We start from the raw sequence: 19,788 nt of genomic DNA, 5'->3' as shown, positions 1-19,788 counted from the left end.
AAGCTGATGGTTCAGTCAGCATTTTTGTATGATGCTGCACAGTGACAGACAGCTCGTGACATCAGTGACTCGATCGGCTCTGTTTCCATCTGTGCACGTTTGCACGGTGAGACGTGGGATGGATCTGACACCGGCAGGAGGCCGTCAGCCTCCGTTGGGCTTATCTGAGCAGAGAGCAGCGGCAGCATCAACCTCGGTTAACGGCCTGATTACAACGGTAGATTCAAGCTTTGATTATAACAGACCGAGTCTGAGCTGAAATACTGAAATGCAGGGATAGGATCTGGATTTATGAGCATAATTATGCCTCCATCTTTATTAAATCACTGCGCCACAACAAACGAGGAGTAGCAGAGTTAAATTACTCGTTTCACTTCTGCTCATTTCACAGGAGGCAGGTTTCCTCTCGTGCCACAATTACCGTCTTTACCCAAAATATGGCCTCAACCGGCCTCAACAACCGAGGCTTTGACTCCATCCTCACTCCCTTTTTTTATTTTCTATTTAAAGCGTTCGGTTTGTGTTAGAGGAGATGTAGAAATGCCACTGAGAACTCGTCCATGTCACTGACAATAAAGCCACCATGTCACCTTTCAAGAGAACTGAAATCTATCGTACAATAGCTGCATCTTGCTTGATTGTGCGTCGCAGCACATTTAGAGTAGAGTGGGCACTTCTGGCCAAACGTCCCCTTACTTGTGAAGTGCATTGAAAAGAGAAAACGCTTTTAAAAGGTCAAACTCCAGCAACACATCTACAATTCAGATTCTTTTTTATTTTTCAAGGTGAGACATTTTGGGTTGTGGGTCATCACGAAAATATTCAGAGAAGGAAAAACGGCAGCCATCCAACAGCACAGGCACAGCGTGAAGACTGCATCCAATAGTGACCTCATAGTGTGCTGAGCACAATCACCCAGATATGGATATGGATGAGTTTGTTACATGATCCCGTTGCTTTATCAGAGGTGATTAAGGCCAGCTTCAGTCCACAATTATATTGCTCTTGATACTACAAGCGTCATTTGACTTCTGACCCAGACAATTTATTAAAAATGTCTCTAAATATTCTTATTTCCTCCACAGTTCTTTATTGTTGCTTTTTCACTTCAATTTATCTATGACCTGCAAGAGTAAATAGATTTTTTTTTAGGACAAGCTTATATGTCTGTTTGGTTATTACATGCTGCAAATGCTTTGCACAAGCTCTTGCTTGAGATTTATTTTGAGTGTTGCCTTCGATGCGACGGCTTTCTTTCTTTCTTTCTTGAAGGACGTGTGACTGGCTTTGTGTATCTCCACCAACTCGAGGAGAGGGATGTGAATGCAGACAACACTGGCAGATGACAGGAGGTGTTTTCCAGACATTAGTCAAGTGTAGTTAAATAAATGGGAGTCAAGTCACAAGTTAATAAGCCTCCCACGCCCCCGACTGCACTGGTTGCACATCGATTCACCATCCAGAGTACGACTTTCCAGCTGAGCAGGCTGCTCACCTGCTTCACCAGCGCGTGTTGTAGCACAGCCGTCTCTCTCGCTGCCGCCGTAGAGGCCGCGCTGTGGTGGCAGGGTCAGCAGACGGAGCAGATGTTGGTGTCAACGCTTTGCATGTGTGCAAAGATGCAACATTTCTCAATCCGCCCACCCGGTCTCCTTCTCAGATGCTCTTCTCTCTCTCTCTCTCTCTGTGCCTCCTGCTCTCTGCTGGTGTTGACGCCCTGCGACGGTCAATTGATGCCTTGTGCATCTGGTGGTCCAACAAACATCACACGGAGGCAATCAAACACGTGTTTTTGTAGTGATTTATTTTGGGGGGGGGGGGGGTTGTACTCGTGCTCTTGTCTTGTGGGTGTTCATGTGCCCACAAGCCATAAGACTTTATTGATGATTTTAACAATTTTGGCTCCAGACTCTGTGTTTGAGTCGTCGTAGAAACCGCAAATTAATTCCAATACGTGTGTTTCTTGTATGTATTTGTTCAGCAAAGTCTTGGGGGGGAAAAAGGTATATCTGCAAAAAAAAACAACACTTTTACAACATATTTTGATCGTAACTATGAACATCCAGCATGATATGAGCCAGAATTCCCAAAAATGCCTCATGGAGCGTCAATAAGACACATTTCTGGAAAGATTATGACCACAAGAATCAGAATGTGCAACAGAAATCACAATAAAACAAAGCCTTGGCCTGTTAGGAAGGAGTTTCAGTCAAAGGACTGTCGTTCGGTTAAAAAATGAAAAAAAAAATGTATTTTACGCAAAAAGATTGTGTAAATGGGGCATGCTGGGACTTAAAATGGGCGCGGGAGGATTTTCATGCACAGTTTCCTAAAGGTTAAGGAGAGGAAGCCCTCTTGCCTCAAACTCAGTTCTGCTATTTGACTTTTGGTGCTTTTCGTTCGCTCGTCATTGTTTTGTAATTGCAAATAGGCGTCGGAAACTGAATTGTTATGTCTTCATAAGAAAGACTTATAATCAAGATCACATACGTTTATCAGGATTAAATAATTTTCTTAATTTCAATCCGAGCCACTCGCCCTTCCTAACGTGCCTTTCTCGCTCGGTGGTGGTGAACCCATCAACAAAAGAGGTTACCGTGGCAACCAGGTCTGTGGCACGCTGGAGTCTGTGAGAGGAGAAGGGGGGGAGGAGGAGGGAGGAGGGCGGAGGAGCGGAGGGAGGGAGGAGGAGGGAAGGAGGGAGGGGACCGACATTCGCCCTGTTGCTCATGCTCATTTGCTGGGCAGAGGAGTCGTGACTAACCAGAGCCTCCCCCTCCCTCCTCACCCCCCCCCCCCCCCCCCCGCCTCCCTCCCCTCCCCGCCCATCTGTGTACGCGCTTTTTCTCACCGACTCACTAACATGGAAGAAAGGGAACAAGTGAAGACGAGCCATTAAGCTCTCAATAAGATATAATATAGAGGAAAGATGCCTCCACTGTGTTGTTATCCTCTCCGTGGATGGATTGTGTGTGCGTGTGTGTGTGCGTGCGTGCGTGTGTGTGTGTGTGTGTGTGTGTGCGTGTGTGTGTGTGTGTGTGTGTGTGTGTGTGTGTGTGTGTGTGTGGCGTCTCAGGTCTCGTTTGCACAGCAGCAAATGTGTTGGTTTGATGTCGGAGCATCACTGATCAGAGCGACGGGGAGTCTCCGCGCTGCGCTCAGCCACCTCGCTGCTCTCACGTGTTGCCTCGGCAAAAACACTCACATCTCGTGTCTATTTACCACCGTCACAGCTGGAGCCACGGGGGCCGCCTGTGGGATCAGCAGCAGACTTCGTTTAGACCCCCCCATCCATCCCATCTCCTCCCTCCTGGCTCAGCATCCCCACCACTGCTGGCCAGAGGACAGCCTCCATTCTCCAGTCTCACACATCCGCACAGACTGAAATAAAGGTATCTGGTGTTGCAAGCCAGCTGGAATCATGTTGGAGTCTTTGGTTTACTTTCTCGGGGATGATCATCCATCAACGTATGAGCAGACACCACTGCTCATCTGGACTCTTAGCGCGTGCCCGATATTTCCTGATACCACTTGTGTCTTTCTGCTTTCGTGCTTGCCGTCATCTTCCCACTCGAAGATTTTTCACGAGCAGCCTGAATGGGATCGCTGTGTCACGGCTGAGTTTGACGGCTGCCTTTAGGGAAGTGCCAAAACTGAACAGCACAGGTTATTATGTACTTGTGTATGAGAGATGTGCAAAGGATTTTACAGTCAAATCACCGTCTGCACTGACGATGCAATCTGTTATCCCGTGTAACAGGCGCTCAGGGTTAATCAATGTCACTCCCAGCTTCATTCAGAGCAGACAGCTCTGTCAGGACGAGGCTTCAGGTGCTTGTTATTACGGTGATGGTGTCATTGTAAATTTTCAGCCACCATGGCAGCCATATTAAACAGGAGCGTCTTCCCAGAATGCCTCTGACTCATCTGACATTTCACTCTGAACCCCAGTCGCTGTGTCTCCAGCCTGCAGCTCCCATCTTTCCCTCCCTTATCCCTCCATCCATCTCATCGATCGCTCGCTCACATTTCAGCGGTTCAAATTCAAGGTTGCCTGCCACTTCTTGAATAAGTGTTTTTTTTTAATTATTTTTTTATTTATTGTTCATTTACTCCAGTTCGTCAACATTAGCGCTTATGTTTGATGCCTTTAGCATTTTAAGTACATGGTTCAACAACAACAAAAATCAGTGTCAACGTCTTTTTTCTCCTATGTGCAGACTTTCACCTTTGCACCAGTTTGCGCTGCCTGCTACTGCGGCTGTTTGTTTCCAGTTGATTGAATTTGCAATGTAATTAGGAGCGACTGTGAGGCAAGGGGCCACGGGTTTATGGGTAGTGTAATATATCCCCCAGGAGCCCTTTGAAATAGGATTGACTTTGGACGGCATGTCTAATTATGGTTTTGTACACGGATATGTACACAAAGGGCTGCACAGCCCAGCTGAAGGTCTCCAATTGTGAGCACGGAGATGGTGGAAACGTCGACGAGTCTCGAAGGTCTGCAGGGATATCAAGCGGTTCCCTCCAGGGCATGCAGCGCATGATGAGATTTGCAATATCAGACCCATGTAACGGACAGTGTGTTTGTTTTCCATTCCCGCCTGCAGCCCACCATGTTAGGGCAACATTCAACTGGCCTATATGCGCGTATTTGAGTGTGCGTGAAAGAATTAGATAACTGAAATGGAAACATATTGCCCCTTCGGGGTTTGGTCATACATTGTTTATTACATCTCCAACTCCGAGTTTGCTCTCTGGGTTGTTTAGGTTCAAGACCTGCAACATGATCACACAGGTGGCTGCAGGCATTCAAATAAAGAGTTGTATGTGAACCGACTGTATCAGGTGCAGCTGCCTGTGCACTAGGAGGTCCAGGAATACAACCGATAGATGTGTGTAGATATCACACGAGTGTCAGGGAACTTCTGTTGTCTTGACGCCAAGTTGTTGGACTGCATTTGTGCGCAGTTTCTGTACGTGTCTGTCTGCCTGTCGCCACGGGGCAAGATGCAGTCATGAAACTAACGTGTTGTGTTGAGATCCAAATGAGTTTGAAGGTAGGGGAGGTTTGAGCACGGGCTCCAGAAGCGGGAAGGATATGAGTGCCGTGGAAGAGCTGAGGGGGCAAACCTTCCTCTGTTCAGGTGACGTTCAACATATCGATCAATCGTAGCTAATTTATCTGTCAAAGTCAATGAGTAGTGTGATTTATTTCAAAGAAGAATCTAATTGGGAATCAGAGCTGCATCACGGAGGACGTCAAGATCATGACGCCAGAATTTGGACGTCTATTGACATGATGTTGCATAGGTTTTTGGGCTGTTAAGGCTGGTTTGGATTTGTTCTGTGGGTTTTCCTGAAATACTCAGTTTGGTATATATATAATAGTTGTTTAGATAAGTGAGTTTTGACTGGGAAAATTTGATTCATGACCTCTTTTTTTCCACTCACTTCTAAAAAAAGAGCACCAGAAACATTTGGGGAAAACAAATGGTCTCTTGTTTAGGAAGAGACAGACTTGTGAAAGCCATCAAGATTGCATTTCAGCCAGGCTGCGATGATTCTCGAACCAGACATGAGGTTTGTTTGTTTTGTAGTTGATTCTCACCTGAGCTTTCATCATTGTGCTCTGGTGCTGGATCCCCACCAACTCTGTATGAGGAGCAAATGATGCCAGAAGAAAAAAAGAAAAGAATATACTCTGCACAATCAGCTTTCAGTAGCAGCATATTAATTGTAGACCCACTGCAAATATGTTTATTTTACAATGATAATCTGAAGTTGGGCGTTTCGCAACATTTGAAAGTCCCATTTATGTCATTGAGGGTTTTTACATCTCATTCATGTATAATAATCCAAGCAGAAAAGAAGGAAAGGATGATGTTTGGCTGCAGTGAGTGAAGGACATTAATGGAGGTTAATGTGAAGCCGTTTAGTTTACAGCTTTGTTGATGACTGCAGTAGATGTTTAGCACCCTATACTTTAAATGTGGGTTGAGATTAAACCAGGAATCCAAAGATGCATCACACTAAAAGCTCATTTAATCCCAATCTTATCATATTTTATAAAGTGAGTGTATGTGGTCCAACTTAAGCCGTCATATGATTGAAGTACAGTTAAAAACTACAATATTTCCCTCTGAAATGAAGGAAGGCGAGTAGAAAAAAAACAAGCTTAGTCTGGGTGTTTTCATCTGAATTCTATAATCCTACTTTTATTCTACATGTGCCACTAAACAACTTTCATAAGAATGAACGGGGCGCTGCCTCCAGGCTGGATCCTAGTGGTCCTACATGTCTCCTCCTCCTGCTCCTCCTTCTCTTCCTCCTCCTCCTCCTCCTCCTCCTCTGCGTGGCACGGATCACTCCTCATACAGAGGCTGCCCGGTGCGCGCCGCCGCTGTCAGCGTTGAAGCGGGCGGATGTACTGATGGCTCGTATTTCTGGCGACTTCCACATGATGTTGCTGAGTGTCGTGGTTGGTCTCCTGCTGCCTGGCCTCTCGCCCTCCTGCTGGACGTCTGTAAGAGCGGACTGACCGAAGAGAGAGGTGTGAGAACAGCGCGCCGGGTTGCTGCAGTCGGTGAAGGCGCTTTAATTGATAACCTCCATCTCTGCCCGGCTGAGAGTCGACTGGTAAGTTGAGTTCTACATCTAATGGAGGCAGTTCATCAGGCCATTTGTCATCATGACCTAGACTAACATGTTGTTGTCCCTCATGTAAACTCAAACAAAGCATTAACATATTGCAATATATGTTTGAGAGGCACTTATCCTTAGGATCAGTTTGCTGACGTAAGATGGGTGAAAGTGAAGAAACGAGCGGCACCTGCCACACTTCTTTCCGCGTGCCACATGTCGCTTAGTTTCGTCGTGTTCAAACAAGGACACTATCATCCCCCTATATATATATATATTGTACACTTCAAATAATCTGTTGTTCGCGGGGACGAGCAGCCCCGTGCGCGCACGAGCATTTCTACACGCTCTATTCCTCATCAAACTCTCTCAAAGCTCCGCATTTTCACACGCGCCATTGTCGCACTTCCGTCCACGGAGAGGCAGTGTGAATGTTTTAAAGTCTCTAAAACACCGATAGCTTTTAATGTTCCCGAGGAGGATGTCTGGATGTCAACTTTACGCGCACGAGCTCCACCTCGTGAAGCTGCTGCTCACGGGCATGCCGAGAGCGCACAGAGAAAGTCACCGACGCACGGTGTGGCTTTTCTTTGGAGATTCTCAAGTGTCAAACATATCTTGCTTTGAATCGATAATAATCATTTGATGAATAGGTGTGTCTGGTGCAGAAACAGTTGAAGACTAAACATGTGCAATGGCCTGGGCATCACATACGAACTATACCTGATATTAGGGCTGCAACTAACAATTAACTGAAGGAAATCCGCTCGTTGTCATCTTAAATTAGTTGTTCATTACTCGAAAGATTTGAACAACGCAATTGTGTATCATGATATTGTAATATATGATTTCATCGTGATATGATTCCATCTAAAGATGATCAATCTATTGATTATTGACCAGCATGACGAGAGCTTGTACACTCTGTTACTGATTCATTTTACAACTGAACCTGCTAATCGTTCCAGCTCCGTTTGATCCTCATTGCCTGGAGAACCAGTCATGTGTAAAAGTCTCCTTTGGCCTAAACAGAGTGTCATTGTTTAAACGTTAAGTGTCATAGTGATGGATGGTTGTTCCTCCTACTGTATAGCTTTTGAAGCCAAATGGATTTCTATGGCTACAAACAATGGGCTTCATTGTGTAATGCACCTGAAAGCAACGGCATTTCATCCACCGTGTGGTGTTGGGTTCGTAGTGCACACTCACCATCTCTCACTGCGCTGGCCCTGTGTCAAGCTCTCGCATTGGTGTCTGAGGTGCGACGTTGTGGTTGGAGTGCGTCGTTGCTTTTTGCAAGAAGATGTCAAAGCCCAACCCCGTCCTCAAGAGGAATGTGGCCCTGAACTCCCGTTGACCGACGCTCTATCTGTTGTTTTGTGGCTTGTAAAGTTGCACCCAGGTGTGTCCAGATAGATTTGAGAAGCTGTGTGACCGCTGCTCCTTTTTTTTTCTCCTGATAACTATCGAGACTGTTGGCAGCCGAGTCCCTTTCGGAGATCACACGGACAAAATAGATGGATTGCTTTCGACGGAGAGCTATACTGATGAGGGCTGCATGTCTGCTTGTGCACCTTTTTCTCCGCCGTTTGACTGTTTGTATTCTGTGGCGTGATGATGAGCGCCAGGCAATAATTTGATGCTGAGGTTCAGCTCAGAATCCAGTCGTCGTTGAGATTTTGACCAGAGAGAGAGAGAGAGAGAGATGGAGATGGAGAGGAAGAGGGAGAGGAAGAGGGAGGGAGGTCGCTGTCTGGTTTTGCTGCTCTAGTTTTCCTGCAGCAGGTGGGTCATGTTTCCAATTTGCGTGAGCGCCGGTGGAACCGGACCCTCGTGGAATCCCTCCCCCCCCCTTACCGAGAGAGAGTGAGAGAGACGTAGATGAGCAAAAAAAGATTTGTGAGGTGGGACCACCCGTAGACGGATTCACCTTGAATGACTGATAGCCGGGTTGTTTTTGTGACATCCGAAGAGGACGACGGGTTGATTTGTGAAACGCTGCTCTCGTCTCTGCTGTCCTTCGAATGCCACTGACCTTCCTCTGTGTTTTTCTTCTTTTCTTTGGAGAACCAATCCTCACAGTGAATTTGATTGACAGGCGGCTGCAGTATTCCCACTTTCTCCAGCATTACAGTAGATTGTTCTCGTTGCATAATCCTCCCTCCTCTGCTCTCCGGCCCGGCGCTGTGGTTCATCAGCACTTTGGAGACGGCACAGGATTATTCTGTTTCCTCATCTTCTTCATCTCTCTGTTGACTGTCTTATACTGTGGCCAGTAGGTTGCCATAGCGACTTTGTACCTATGTCAGCTGATGATGTACATGCTATTTATCAACATGAACTAATGCATCAGCTGTGCATCCCGCTGGAGCAAAAAAAATCAGCAAAGTTCCCCTTCCCCGCTCTAGCATCTGATTATATGATAAACCCTATTCACAAATAGTCAACAGCAAACACGCACTATATTGAAATTTGGTTCTTAAAATAATTGTGCTGTTAGTGCTAAGTTTCACTCACATCAGAATCAGAAAGAGAATCGGCTTTAATGGCCGTGTACATTTTCACATACATGGAATTTAACGCCGGTTTTACTTTGCTCTTTGTACTTGTATACATGAATTTCAAAAGATAAATATAAGAAAGACAAAAAAAAGACAAAAACGAGTAAACAGTGGTCCAGAAAGTGCAGATAGTGCAGGTGGAGGTGTCTGATTAATTGTTCATCTTCAGGTACTCAATTAACCTGAAGATCCTTTTTTAGATAAATCAATTAGTTATTTGGTGTGTTAATAAAGTAAAACAGGGAAACATGGTGATGTCATCAAACACCGTGACCAACAGTTTGAACACATCGACTCAATTTACTGTCACGTGAGACTAAAAAAAGCAGCGAATCCTCTGTGAGTATAAGGAGTGGAGAGTATCTCTGCTTGGAAAATGACTTGATTATTTATTAAAGGACCAATTGTTTGAGTTCAGCAAGACGTCCACAGGTTTGTACGAGACAAACTATCTGATGTAGGGCTTGTGTAGCAGTGACCGCCTCCTGCTTCGGTTGTTTCCCGGAGTCTGGAGCACTTGTGTATTGTGGGCCCGAAGTAATGCCTCTTCATGGCATTGTGCGTATGACACTTCCAGTACTCTGATCAGCTGAACTCTTTTGATTTGTTTTGGCTTCTGCATGTTTTCTCGCGTGTGGTTTGTGTACATAGCCGTGTTTCTGTCCCGGAAGCTTTGTCTTGCTGCTCCATGGCTGGAGGCTGACCTCAGCCGGGAGGCAGGTGGCGACCATTTCAGAGTCAAAGTGCATGCAGCGTAATTGGCAACAGGGAGAAACTGTGCCTCAACAGGAAGGAGGGAGTTGTTTTAGCCTTTTGATCCTTTTTTTTTCTTCCTCTGGTTGGTTTTCGGAAGGAGAAGCAGACCATGCTGAGGCGGCGAATCGATAGGAGGAGAGGCAGGAGAGAGAAAGGTGATGATGAAACACTGGAGCTCAGAACCTTCTGAAGATGAGGATGTACAAAATAACTCGTGATCATTTAGACCCCAAATGTATCTGAAAATGTTATTTAGAGGCACACGGAGGGAGATTTAGTTAATTATTCAGTAGTTAATGAGATTTTTGCTAATTCTGGAAACATCCATAATCTTGCCAAGCACCAACATTTCTGGTTTGGCTTCTCTATCTCGTTAATTATCTTGTTAATTAATAATACACCATAGTCATAATGTACCATGACAACCGATGAGATGCAGAAATCTGTCTTTCGATAACGAAGCTTCCAGCGAAATGTCTTTGCATTGTGCTGTTTGAATTCATCTCGTTCCACTTGTGTGTTGTGTGCTGTGGATCCGTGAATGAGCAGACTCTCAATCCCTGTTGTCAGCGTCTCTGCAGGGGGGTCAGGTGGTCGTTCTCATCACGCGCGTTGACTTCTTAGTTTAAAGCCGTTGACCCGTGTGTCTTGTTAACCAGACTGGAGCAGAAACTGAAAGGAAAAGACCTGCCGGCCACACTGGCGCACGAGGTGTGGATGACGCACGACAAGTGCAACAGTGTGTGAAGTAGCGCCCCGGAGCTGTGAGCTTTCTGCTGATAACTAAAGTATTCACGCGGCAAGGTGTTTCCATCACATACAGTGCAGCCAGAAATGTCACGTTACAGTTCATCTAAGATCCTTTTTTTCCAACGGAATATTATCTTTCTGCGCTTAAATGAGGGGTTGTTTTTTTTCACAGAATACGTCGGTGCGATCGTATTTGATGGAATAACTTTCAATTCGATGCCGAAGCATGAAAGCCAAATACACGGGAGACGTAATCTGTGTGTGAGGGCTGTGGATGGATGAACATGAGATGAGGTGCGTGCGCGTCTCCAGGGGGTCGGCGCTCACACGGCACAGAGGGAGGAGGCGCGTTCAGGACATTCAGACGGAAATGGAGAGAATCGTGCAGCCGAGATCTCTCAGGCGGAGACGGACACATTCATTCATCCGTCCGTGGAGTCACGGAAACCCTTTGATGTACCATGTAAAGTGTTGACTGCGGATCAGTCGGTCACTGCAGCATGTTTAAGAATTAGTGAACTGTCGTCTGATTTTCAACAGTTTTATCTTTTCTGTTTTTCTGGGCACAATGTCAAAAATGTAGCACTCTGTAGTCTTCAGCGAGTAGCGATGACGTGACTCGTCTTTGTGACGTGATTGTATGTTTGTCTGAAAGTAAAGTATAAAAATGTTGACTTTGGACTGAAGGGGGAACCTGTTTGTGTGTTACAGGAGCTGCTGGCCGCTCTACTATGACTCTGAGCTCCTGAAGGTTTCGCTTGAATAAAATTTAAATTGCAGCCCTTCTTGAAACCTACTTGAATCTTCGATGGGTTCCCACAGCCAAGGTTTCTTCCACCACCACCACCACCACCACCACCATCGTAGCACCATGGTGCCCACCATGGTGCCGCGGCTGCTTCCCGAGAACAGCAGCCTGCTGGGGGGCATCGCGCAGATCACCCCCAACCTCTTCCTCAGCAGAGGGAACGTAGCATCCAACCGCAGCCTGCTGCTGTCCAAAGGCATCACCTGCGTGGTCAACGCCACCATCGAGCTCCCCAACTTCAACTGGCCTCACATGGAGTATGTGAAGGTCCCTCTGGCGGACATGCCCCACTCCCCCCTCTCCCTGTACTTCGACAGCGTTGCGGATAAGATCCACAGTGTGGGGCGAAAGCGCGGCGCGGTGCTGGTGCACTGCGCGGCCGGGGTGAGCCGCTCGGCCTCCCTGTGCCTGGCGTACCTCATGAAGTATCACCGCGTGTCTCTGGCCGAGGCCCACGCCTGGGTCAAGGCCCGCCGCCCCATCATCCGGCCCAACGGCGGCTTCTGGCGCCAGCTCATCGAGTACGAGAGGAAGCTGTTCGGTCGAAACTCTGTTAAGATGGTGCAGACGCCCTACGGGGTCATACCCGATGTCTACGAGAGGGACCGCAGGAGCCTGGCTCCGTTCTGGGGCCTTTGAGAGCCACAGCTCAAGGAGATCAAGGAGGAAGTGAAGCGGAGCCCTTTCGCCCTCTTTGACTGCAGCTCAATGCATGTTCAGGACAGGCGAAGTGAGACGCATGTGAGTGTACATCTGTGTGAGGCTTGTGTAATGAATACTGGTGCGTCTGAACAAAGGGAGACCAAACACTGGTTGTTGATGCTTTTTGTCCAACCAGTTGGCTCTATGTAGTCTTCGCGCCGGGAGCAGAGCGACTTCAACCCAGCATCCGTCAGACCGGTGGATCAATCGGGACTACAGTGAGAGAAACGGAGATAAACGGCACCAACTTCCACACTCTGATCTTTTTTTCGGTGTCTGTAAACCAGTTCCATTGGAGGATGAAGCATCTGGTGAAGGCGTCGCACCGCTGACAGCGATGTGACTGAAGTCCCTTTCCTGACGTGATGATGTCATGTATTGTGCCAGTTCTGCAGTAATCTTTAGTTTGAAGGGAAGCAGCAAGCTCTCCATTTATGGTAGCATATAAGATAAGTGTACAGAAAAAAACTAACATATGCAGAAACATTATTCTATTGGGTTGTTCTGGTGGTGGGGAACAAATGGTACACGTTAACTCAACATTTTAAGGTGTTGTTATATGTACCTTCTTTAAGTGGAAAATCTGGGAGAAGTAAGCTAAAAGTCAAGATTTCGGGGAAAGTTCCTGTGTACCACAGGGTAGACTGTTTCATCCTGTGACCACACTATGTTATTGTAGTGCAGTTTGATGCTGTATTAACACAAAAAGATCTGCCGCCACAAGGGAATTGGTAGCTCTGGGGTAGATGCTTGGGAAAGTATTTTATATCCAACTTGTTTTGCCTTGTGTCCATAGGTTGCAACAACTCAAAGCAGTACGGAAAAGACATTTTATTTCTCTTTGTAAATCAGCCGAGAAGGGCCGTTGTCACACAGGCTGAAGATCACACTTCAGCTGTTGCTGCTGGTTTGCTGCACATCCTGCCCCTGCGCTTATCAAGGAGTTGTGGAGGTGAGACAACAAAAATACTGTGCACAGTAAATCACAGTGCACACCAGGAAAAGTATCACAAAAAAGTAATAATTGGCTTGTTGAAACTTTTTCTTCCTATTTTAGTGGAATATTCCCCTCCTGAAGTTACTCCTTTGAGTCTTCTTGTAAACAAACTAAAGTTGTGTTTGTTTGCGCAGCAAAACACATTGTGTGTGTATCCTTTGGGTCCCTCCCTTTCACATTGACAAAGCCGAGTTTTGAAGTATTTAACTTCATTAACAAACCTCTCATCAGGCCCAACGGAGGCTTCGGATGTTCTGATGTTGACCGATCATTAAATAAAGAGACTCAGGTGCTCAGGTGCTCTCAGACTCAAGGCCATCTGTAAATAATGCACGAGTACTGATCAAAAATGTCACAGGTTACATTTTGTTATGAAATGGTTAAAAGAAAAAGCCAATCAAACACAAAGCAGCAGCATCTGACAGGCTGCACACCAGTAGCAGCTTCATCCTCGTCCATACGGGTTTACTCTCAGCTTCGATTTGATCTCATCTGCTTTCCCAATTTGGCACTTCAAGGCTACCATACAATGACGGCTTCTTCTGTGTAGCAACGGTCTGGTCCAGAGACATTTTACACGCGCCGGATGATGCAACGCTTTGTTAAGAAGCCGGCGCGTGACGCAATTAAATCGACATCTTCAAATTGCTTCATTAGTCCGACTCCCTTTTGTCCACCAGAGCAAAAGCGGCATATTTTCACATTTTAAAAAGCTGAAGCCAGACGAGCATTGTTTTTAAAATGGTACACAATAATCAATATCAATGTTTTCCTTCTGTTGCCTAATCTCAGCTCATTGTGTCAGCACTAGATGTATCCAAGGACTCTGTGTGATGTATCAGAGGACAAACTGTGTGAGCCATCGTTGTTGTGGACAGTGAATGTATCGCGTTGGCTTTGTATCGTGTGTTACCTTCTACACTACTGCAGTGTGCATCACTTTTATGTGTGTTCATCTATACCAGAACGCACACTTGTGTTGTTGGATGTGACAGTTGACATTCTCAACCCACAGGGATCAGTGCAACAATGTTTTTTTTTAACAATGCCATGATAGATTAAATGTGATAATACAATAATATATAAAAGAATGAAAAGAATAAAAGGTCTGGGGTCAATACTTGTTAGTAGGAGGAAGATGTTCTGTAATATGACTTCTAATCATATTAAAATAATCAGAAAAAAGATCTCTTGTCACTGTTTGTTCAATGTGATTAAGTGGAACAGAAGAAACACGCCTCCAACACACAATATATTTTTTTTCATAATTACAGCAGCATATCGGAGATGTTTTCTCCTGAACAGATTGCGGCGCTTCCTCTCCAAACGCCTCTTGATCTCAGTTATGCATGCATGGCCGTTTCGCCCCTAAGAGACATCTTCAGACGTCAAAGAAACCTTTTATCATTCATTTCATATTTCTGCGGTTACAGAGCAGCCGGCAGATTATTGAAGACCATTTAATGTCTTGTGCCCACACTTTTCTGAGGGACCTCCGGAGTGGTGTCCACAATAAATGCCGTTACCCAGCGAGGCGCCTGATGGCGGGCCAACCGCCACGGAGACGCACAGGATCCCAAATTACACTGCACACTACTTTCTCACGGCAAAAATAAATCATCTTCTCCTCCTTTGTCTAACCAACGTGGAGATAATAAAATAAAGCAGAACATTTATAAATTGGAAAACACTGGAACCACCCAATATTTGTCCCATGTTGCCAAATACTGTGGAAATGATCCCAAACATATAATGGTTGTAGTATTTTTTCCTCCTGTGATAGTATTCTACTGTGAAATGGCATAAAGAAAGACAAAATGTACAAGAAATGCAGCTCAACAATTAGATTAATAAATACAATGTGGAAAAAAGGAACATTTTAGTCATTATTTCAGCCCTACTCAAGTTTTGCATATGTTATTGGTTTTATTTCAGCCACTCAAAGCAAATATGAACATCTGCTGTGTCTGCAATGAATTACAAAATCACGACTTCTTTGGGCTTTAAATTATACAGCCTTTAATAATTCACAATAATCACCATGAGCTGCAGCACTACTCCCATACCAATAGGTAAGAAAACCTGCATTTCCATTTTAACAAGACCATAAGCACAAAGCCAGTTATTAACCATGCTGCTTTCAATGCTGCTTCAATTTCAGGCTCGCTGCCCTCGTTTCAGTTATAATTTGACAACCTGATTTAGCCACACAGTAACATATGCTGTTGGATGTACTTCAAAGTATGTATTTCTTACAGCCACATGAAGAATGCAGAATATTTGGCTGCCAACAGTTCTTGTAAACCTTAATAAACGTCCCAGAGTTCATTTTCTTTATGTCTGGATTGTACAAAATACAGAATTGAAGGAGTGATGGAAAGAATGCATAACTGAAATGAGGATAAAGAGAGAGAGAGAGTAAAGAAAAGCCTTACAGTCGGAATAAAGAACATCTGAAACGCAATGGGAGATGTTGCCTTAAACAAGTCATTCGTGTGTGTCGTCTGTTGAAACAATGACTCATCCCTCCATCGCCTTCAAGTCTCAGTTGAATGAAATGATTGACGGAGTGGGCGCCGAGACAAAAGACCGTCAGCCACGGAAAGTGACTAAAATGACTAAAACAACATTTCAGGTTCATTAATGGTGAAATTTTGCTGTTCAGTTCTTATTTAAAACTACTAGTGTATCTCAAGCCTCTAGGGAGAAAATAATGCTCTCTCTCTCTCTCTCTCTCTCTCTCTCTCTCTCTCTCTCTCTCTCTCTCTCTCTCTATGAACTAGTATTAAAGTGTAATTTGAATATTGTCTGCAAAGCCAACAGTATGAAGATCCCACAGTAAGTTTGAAGAAGATTAAAAAAACACAATGTTGTACTGTAAAGGGGTGTCAAACATACGGATCCGGCCAGCCAGGGGTCCAGTACGGCCCGCCGGACAACTGTTAAAATGTCAGAAAAATTATAACAATTTGTATCTAAAATAATAATCAAAACAACATTGAATTAAAAAAAAGTCAGGCATGCTAACCACTGAGCCAGTGACAATTGATGGGAGCACTGATATTATAGAGATATATTGCTCAACTGGCCATATTCATTGGCGGTGTTGATGAGATCTTGGTGGTCCTCTTAACTTTTGTCTCCTTAACTAAAACGAGTTTGACACCCTGCTGTAAACCACCGTGTTTATTTGCGATCAAATGGTTTAGATGAGCGCCACAGACAAGGTAGGGAAGTCACGAAGCGTTCAGAGAAGTACTTACACGTAGCTGGTGGTTGATTATCTTGCAGCATTTGTGATGATTATAAATAAGGAATGAGAAAAATATGAAACACACAATCTGCAGTCGCCCCAAATGACCATAGAGGCTGTTTTAGTGATGAGTATCTAAAGTATCTAAGTATCTGTTTACACCTGCGATCGGTGTAAATGTTGACTGATACATATTAAGAAATGTCCATATGTTTGATGTGATGAGAAACCGGAACAACATTGTGTAGTTTGTCCACGAGAGATCTGACTAGTTTAATAGTTTAGTCATGGAAAGTGCACAGCTGACTTACAATCATTTCACAACTTGAGATTGTTCAGTATTACTTTTCATTACGTATCCATTCAAATAGCAATTGTTTATAAATGATCATTTAGTTTAATGTTTAATATGTAAATTTGTAAAAAATCCCAATAAGGCCAAGAGGAAATAGTTAGTGGCATCTTTTGTCTAACCAACAGCCCAACATCAAAATCATATCATAAAGTATATAATTTATGATTCGACAAAGCAGAGAAAATACCCACACAAGTGAAGCTGCAACCAGATTTTGATTATAAATAAATTGATGCTTGGCCATTTTCTGTTGCTTTCCTGGGCGATTTGTTTTTATTTTGTATTTATTATCTGTTATGTGTATGTTGGGGCTCAGCCAATAAACCCATGAGCATTTTCAAACTCTCAAATAACACGTTGGGCCTCTAAAATCTAGAATGAGTTACGTATCATGAACAGAAGACGACACTAAACTAAATGTTAAGCACTTCCTACCACAGTATGATTGTAATAAATGAAAATTGTTACTGGATGAAAGTAAAGCAGGAAGTACCTCCATTCACGAGAGCTTTTGAACAGTTGGATTGACCGCGGTCCTGAAGGAGCAAAGAGCAGCAGTCAGTATGGCTTCTCTCTCTCTGTGATGCTTTGCAACAAGCGGCGTGACGATGGCGGGCGGTCTGCACTTTGAATTACCGGCTCGATTCAGTAATTGATTTCAGCGTTTGTAATTTTCTGTAATCCCGGCGTTCACGGAGAGGAATTCATTTTCTGCAGGAAATGAATTAGGTCACAGCGAGAGATAAAATGGATGCTGGAGAGCACACCTGAACACACGTGTGGACACGATAATGAGACTGGTTCCACGGCAACGCGAGACATCTCCTTTGATTGGCTGAGCTGAACCGCCGGCAACGGCCCGGCAGACTCGTCGCGGGAGAATTTATTCCAGTTGATCGTGAATTGATGGAAACAAGGCCTCTCTGGCCGGAGAGAGAGCAAATTAAAGCAACATTTGTGCATTTGGCGAGAGGAAGCTTCTCGGGAAAAGAAGGCAAAATGAGATGAAAAGCAAATGAAATGACTTATTTCAATGTTGCAATACACTTAGACTTAAACATTAAACACAATTTGGAAAACAAATATATGGATTTTTTTATTAAGTGCTTAGTTGTCAAATTAAATAATCATCTTTTTTTTGAAGACCCTACAGACGTCCCACAATAAACTAGATTTGAAGACGAGCAAGAACCAATGAATTTAGCTGAGCACGAGACAAACTGTTGCTCTATTATTTTATATAAATTATTATCCCCTCACACACACACACACATATATATTGAATAAAAACACCATCGCCCTCTTAATATCCAGATATTTGCTCTCATTACATCCTCATGCACGGTTTCAATGTTTCTGTGCGGATTGCATCACCGCTGTTAGCAAACGGTTACAGTGATAAACCTGATGTTATGAGGGTATTGCTTAAAGACAGAGTTTAAAATCTGAAAAATATAACCACCTATGACACTTTAAATAAACAGTTTGCCTATTTATTTACATCACATTCACATGACAGTTAGTAATAATTACAATGCTACAGCATGACACATTAATATCCAAAAACTGCAATTTCAGTTTAGAATCCATCAACTTTTTCCAGACATTCAGCTCTAGTTGCACACAACAAAAGGACACAAAAACAAGACCGTTAACATGATTCCCTTCAGGACCCCAAACCACAACTCTTTTCCCCCTTAAAATATACATTTTAAATATCCCTGGAGGTGCTAAAATCTCCTCAACCGTGCAAAAACATTCAAAGCCGTCAATTTAACACAATTCAGGAAAATGTTTTTTACGCCAGCCTCTGATTGAATGTTTAAGATTTCTTATTAAAACCAAAACAGACAGTTTCATCAAACAGACCTGATTCACAAAGGTAATTCAAGCACAATAATAGGTTTATGATTCAACAGCTCTGGGTCAGAAAGGGAAGAAAGGAAGTAATGAATAAAAATCCTCTCAAACAGACGCAACAAGTGACATTAAATAATCCAGATTCTAAATTGCACATCTAACAATATAAATACTAGTCAATGAGGAGTGATTAATAATTAATTGTCTTTTTTCCTGCAGTTGAAAATCAGTAGAAACCATTTGTTAAACACATTACAAACAAATGGATTTACGTGTGATCTGTACAGCTGACCTGTGGCCGAGAAAACAAAAGGGTAACAATAACAACGGTTAATATTTACACAAAAGCTTGTAACAAACCACCAGATCCGATTGACAGCTAAGTTGTGACAAAAAGAGATAAAATACATAAACACAGAGGAATCCAGCGACTTTTAGCGTCCTTCTCTCAGTCCAAAAAGTGGCCGCCTGTACGTCGCGGACGTCAGAGCAGGTCGGGCAGGATGAGGCCGGGAGGTTTGGGCTCCACGCAGTTAGTCCAGAAATTGGCACAGCTGGCGTGGTACTGGTGGCCCCCGTACAGCAGTTTGAAGTTGTCCGTCTCCGAGTTGAACGCCTGTCAAAGTGAGACGGCAGACGTTACTCGCCAAGTCACAGCGACAATAAAGCCGTCTGCGCGCACACAGGAGGACGTAGACGCGCTGTTATGCCTCGACACTGAGTTACTGCGACTGAACAGAGAACCACTGACGCCGTGCTGAGTCCCCGCTGTACCTTTCAGCCACGTTGCATCTCAATAGACATATATGCAATAACAGCGATAAGAAAGACGTAGTTTTCTAATTTGTTTAGAGATAAAACTAGATGCAAGAACTAATAATGTAAAAAAATAAATAAAAAATAACCCTATTTTTAATATATATATATATATATATATATATATATATATATATATATATATATATATATATATATATATATATATATATATATATATATAGTGGTTGACCCGAGAACCTGCACATTATCGCCTTTGTTTTGTCGAAAAGTAAAACGTCTGAAAATGTTCCGTGTTTGGTCAAATTCCATTTTCTCTAAACGTTT

General features: G+C 44.0%; 2 protein-coding genes across 7 annotated transcripts in view; one reads left to right on the top strand and one right to left on the bottom strand.

Moving 5' to 3' along the window:
* The first annotated feature begins 6,391 nt into the window (after positions 1–6,391).
* Positions 6,392–14,348, top strand: dusp14 (dual specificity phosphatase 14). The gene is made up of 2 exons (XM_068585743.1): positions 6,392–6,639; positions 11,421–14,348. The coding sequence occupies exon 2, from the start codon at positions 11,518–11,520 to the stop codon at positions 12,154–12,156; it is 639 nt and encodes a 212-aa protein (XP_068441844.1). The 5' UTR covers positions 6,392–6,639; positions 11,421–11,517; the 3' UTR covers positions 12,157–14,348.
* A 3,601-nt stretch (positions 14,349–17,949) lies between these two features.
* The window catches only part of synrg (synergin, gamma), a 34,548-nt gene continuing 32,709 nt past the window's right edge, over positions 17,950–19,788 (bottom strand). For all 6 annotated transcript variants that reach the window (XM_068584272.1, XM_068584271.1, XM_068584273.1 and 3 more), the window contains one exon: positions 17,950–19,300. In XM_068584272.1, coding sequence (XP_068440373.1) covers positions 19,169–19,300 — 132 coding nt within the window. In that variant the 3' untranslated portion in view covers positions 17,950–19,168. The remainder of the gene's footprint in view (positions 19,301–19,788) is intronic.

This window comes from Clinocottus analis, unplaced genomic scaffold (assembly GCF_023055335.1).
Source record: "Clinocottus analis isolate CAN_PGR_092001 unplaced genomic scaffold, fCliAna1.0.p SCAF_2, whole genome shotgun sequence".
In the NCBI taxonomy this organism is placed as follows: domain Eukaryota; kingdom Metazoa; phylum Chordata; class Actinopteri; order Perciformes; family Cottidae; genus Clinocottus; species Clinocottus analis.
Note: the sequence above shows the minus strand (reverse complement) of the source record. Positions and strands in the feature narration are given on the sequence as shown.